The sequence below is a fragment of the Helianthus annuus genome, chromosome 8 (assembly GCF_002127325.2).
Source record: "Helianthus annuus cultivar XRQ/B chromosome 8, HanXRQr2.0-SUNRISE, whole genome shotgun sequence".
Classification (NCBI taxonomy): Eukaryota; Viridiplantae; Streptophyta; class Magnoliopsida; order Asterales; family Asteraceae; genus Helianthus; species Helianthus annuus.
In genome coordinates this window covers 78,844,008-78,847,817 of record NC_035440.2, presented here as the reverse complement: position 1 = coordinate 78,847,817, position 3,810 = coordinate 78,844,008, and the positions used below count along the sequence as shown (strand labels likewise).

At 39.2% G+C, this 3,810-nt stretch overlaps 1 protein-coding gene across 1 annotated transcript; it reads left to right on the top strand.

Moving 5' to 3' along the window:
* The first annotated feature begins 2,377 nt into the window (after positions 1 to 2,377).
* LOC110873080 (long-chain-alcohol oxidase FAO4A-like) lies at positions 2,378 to 3,412 on the top strand. The gene is made up of 2 exons (XM_022122009.2): positions 2,378 to 2,842; positions 2,919 to 3,412. Exons 1-2 carry the CDS (start codon positions 2,549 to 2,551, stop codon positions 3,204 to 3,206), a joined length of 582 nt encoding a protein of 193 aa, XP_021977701.1. The 5' UTR covers positions 2,378 to 2,548; the 3' UTR covers positions 3,207 to 3,412.
* Positions 3,413 to 3,810: the final 398 nt, after the last annotated feature.

Genomic DNA, 3,810 nt, shown 5'->3' with positions numbered 1-3,810 from the left:
GCTATATAAGTCATGAAGACGCATATTACCTAGCTCTAAAGTAGAGGACAAAGTCATGGTAAGACTTTTCCATTCTCTAGACAGGGCATCCAGAAATTTTATATTCCTTTCATCATTTGATTTTATAATCCCAAATTTGTTTAGCTCATTCAAAAGTTTTGCAAATCTGTGATATGGTTCACATAGTTTTTCATTTAGTAAACTTTTGAATCTCTCATAGGAGCAAACATAGTTTGTTCTTTTGTTTCTTTTCATCCTTTCCCCTCCTTCACAAAGATTTTTCAACTGATCCCATATCTCTTTGGCCGATGCACATGCATCAACTTGAGAGAATATGTCATTAGGAAGAGCCATTATTAAAAGTGATTTTGCCCTTTCATCTGTAGCAACCAGATCATTGTCTTCTGGGCTACAAAGATTTTCACTTTTAGGAGCCCGGGAGGCAGGGATTCCTGGTGATTGATCAGTTGCTGGAATAGCTGGTATTTCAGTTGTTGGTATATGTGGACCCCTTTCAATGGTTTGTAACAGAGCTCGGTCATGTCCATTAAGGAAGTTGACCATCCTGATTTTCCATTGTGGGTATTCCTCTCTGACCAAGGTCGGAGGTTTAGACATTGAACCAATGTTGAAAGCATTATTCCATGTTTGAAAGTTTGCCATATTTAGAGAAAAAGAAGATAAGCAATTGATCGTTTGAAAATGATTTATTCAATCTGCTCTGACACCAATTGTTGGTCCTAGTTAGACATAAAAGCTTCTTTTCACGTAATATGGCAAGTGATATCAACAAATATGAAAATAGTGTGCGGAAATAGAAATCAGGCTTTCAAGAAACAAGACCTACAGAATTTTCAAGTTTATATCACTTTGAAACAAAATGGTTTACAAGGTGATTGTGAGATTATTATCTATTACAAATGAATACTTGTGTAATTCTGAGGTGAAAGGACAATGGAGTTTTGTTGTATGTATTGAATGCTTGGCTTAACTCACTATCCTTTGCTTTATGAGCCTTCTATTTATAGAGAGCCCGGATACATGAATAAACATTTGTTTATTCATGTATATGTCCAGCAAAAAGTAGTTTCTTGACATATTCATTGAATCCAATTATCAAGTTGCCTTTGTCATCATGAGATCGAATAATGTCAAGTTACTTCGGTTATTGTGGCAGGGTAGAACTCATTTTAGACAAGTGGGGTTTTATCAGAATTTCTGATAATCACTTCATCAGAAATTCTGGTGAACAAATCATCAGAAAATCTGATGATCAGAATTGCCAGAAACTGATGATATTTCATTAGAAATATCATCAGATCCATCAGAATGGCCTTTTCTGGTAATCTTCTCTAGTTCTTGATCAACTTCTGATTCTTTGAAGAAGATGTTGTTCTTTTCAGTTGTCCTATCTGGTTTCTTCTTGTTGTTTGATCTTCAGGACTTTATCTTCTTCATAGATCAAGCTGAATTGGCTTTTCTTCAATACTTACAAATAAAGTTTCCTAACAGTGTTGCACATGCACTTGCTGTACTGGTGTTTGTATCGGGAACTGCGCCTGTGCGCACATCTGCGTGTACGCCATGTTGAGTACTGCATGAGACTTAGCATACCATGAAGCTGGTGTTTCTCCTTCTATAAGTGAAAGGAAAACCGTGTTGATCGTGCTTGCGGTTGGTGTGCAGGGAGGCATCTGTTGGGTTACTTGAGTAGCACTACCAAAGACATTAGCGACTTCGGTGCTCGAGTGCTCTCCACCGACGTGCTCGTCCCTTTGGTGGCCTTGGACGTGTGCGTTGTCCGCTTCCGGGCCGCCACAAAGATGAGAAGATGGGGGTTCTCCTTGTGACCACCTTCCGGTGTGAGAATAAATATTTGTTTTGAGGATAAGTGTGTGTTAAGAGTAAGAGAGTGAGAAATCGAATCCCTAAACCTGGAGGTGGAGTCTTCCATTTATAGACGTAGAATGGTGAAGGAGGAGGCCTACCGGCTAGCTAGTGCTCGCCAGTTGTCCGACCAGGAGTAATATTCTTTCTGTCCCCTCTAGTGTCGTCAGTCCCAGAGATGACGTGGCACGCGGTTATTCGTTCCAACTGGGCACTCGCTTGTACTGGTTGTCGGCCTGTCCTCCAAGAATCTTGCATTAAGTACACTTTTGATTTGGGACATACCTCTTCGCATTAAGTGCATTTTGAGACTATTTACATATCATCCATCATTCATAACGAAAGTAGTTGCATGGTGTTAAACTTATCATTTTTGTTATAATAAATTATGCTTCTTTCAGATAAAGATAACCTGAAAACAACACGACTCTCAAAACCCTCTCCAGTTGTTCCCTATAAATGTAGATTCTTGTTTCAAACTCTTACACACCAAAGTGCCAAACTCACCCCCCCCCCCCCCCTCTCTCTCTCTCTCTCTCACTCACTCATTCACTCAGACTCACACACACACAACACACTACTTCAGATATTTATATTTATATTCCACTTGGTTGACATCAAAACCTTTATCAACTACTACCCAAGTGACAACATTTGCACTATGGAGGGAAGTCCGGTTGTTGAAGAGAAACATTTGGTAAGCCCGCAGGGTTTAGAAAATGATGATTATTTCGTATTGCGGATTGACAGGCCTAGTTCTTTGACGGAAAAGGAGAGAGATGACAACTATAGCAATAACTATGAACCTCTTCTCTCTTCGCGAGAAACTGAGTCTCTGGTCGCATTATGTGACACATTCTTACCATCACTCCACGTATACAAGGATCGTGTTGTGGATGATTCACTTGCCCAACTTTATCGCACTTCTGCTTCGATGAATGGAATACCCGATCAAGTAAATTATTTATCGCTAAACTATATTAATTCAGTTTTAGTTAGAAAACTAATGGTTTTTAGTTCTCTATGTGTAGGTGGCTAAGATGATGTTTTTGAAGACGGAGCACCCGAAACAATTGTTGGTTAGGTTAACCTTGTGGTTCCTATCAACTTGGATTGGAACATTGATTCTTTGTGGAAAGACATGTTTGTCAACTCAGTTTCCATACGTGCAAAAGTTTTCTAGAATTTCAGCTAAGAAGAGAGAGGAGATACTTGTCTCATGGTCTCTCAGCTACTTTTTTCTGTTGAGGATGCTTTTCCGTGCACTAAAATCCGTGATTCCATTGGCTTATTTCACTCAGGCAAGTTCTTTCTCATAAACATACGTGCATATGGTGTTTTAACATATATAGAACACTTTTTACTAGAGAACCAAATGAAGTGCTAGTTAGATATTAGGCGCCAGGGTGTGGTTCGGGAGACGGCATCGGGGAGCTAAGGTGGAGCTCCTCCCCCGACAGGAACACCCCCCCCCCCAAGCGGGAATCGGTGCCTTCGGGACTCCACTCCTGATTGTCCCGAGCGCGCGCGCTCTCTCTCTCTCTCTTCATTCTCTATATCTTTCTCTTGAACTCTAGCTCTCTCTTTCTCTCTCTAGCTTTGATTGAATGGAGATGGATGGGGAAACCATTTCCTAGGGTTGGGGGAAGAGGAAGAGGAAGAAGAAGGTGATGATGTGGAGGTGAAGTAGAGATGATGTGGCTATGGGAGAAGGGGAACCACACCCCATAGTCTTATAGTAGGTAACCATGTTATTTATCAATAGTTAAACAATAAAGGTTCAGGGAATTATTATATTATATTATATTATATTATATTATATTATATTATATTATATTATATTATATTATATTATATTATATTATATTATATTATATTATATTATATTATATTATATTATATTAGGAAACTCCTCATGAATAG

Excerpts from the sequence above, each read along its gene's own strand:
- LOC110873080 (XM_022122009.2), top strand. The coding sequence starts at position 2,549 with ATGGAGGGAAGTCCGGTTGTTGAAGAGAAACATTTGGTAAGCCCGCAG. Across the intron at positions 2,843-2,918 it reads TGAATGGAATACCCGATCAA|GTGGCTAAGATGATGTTTTT; the intron begins GTAAATTATTTA and ends CTCTATGTGTAG.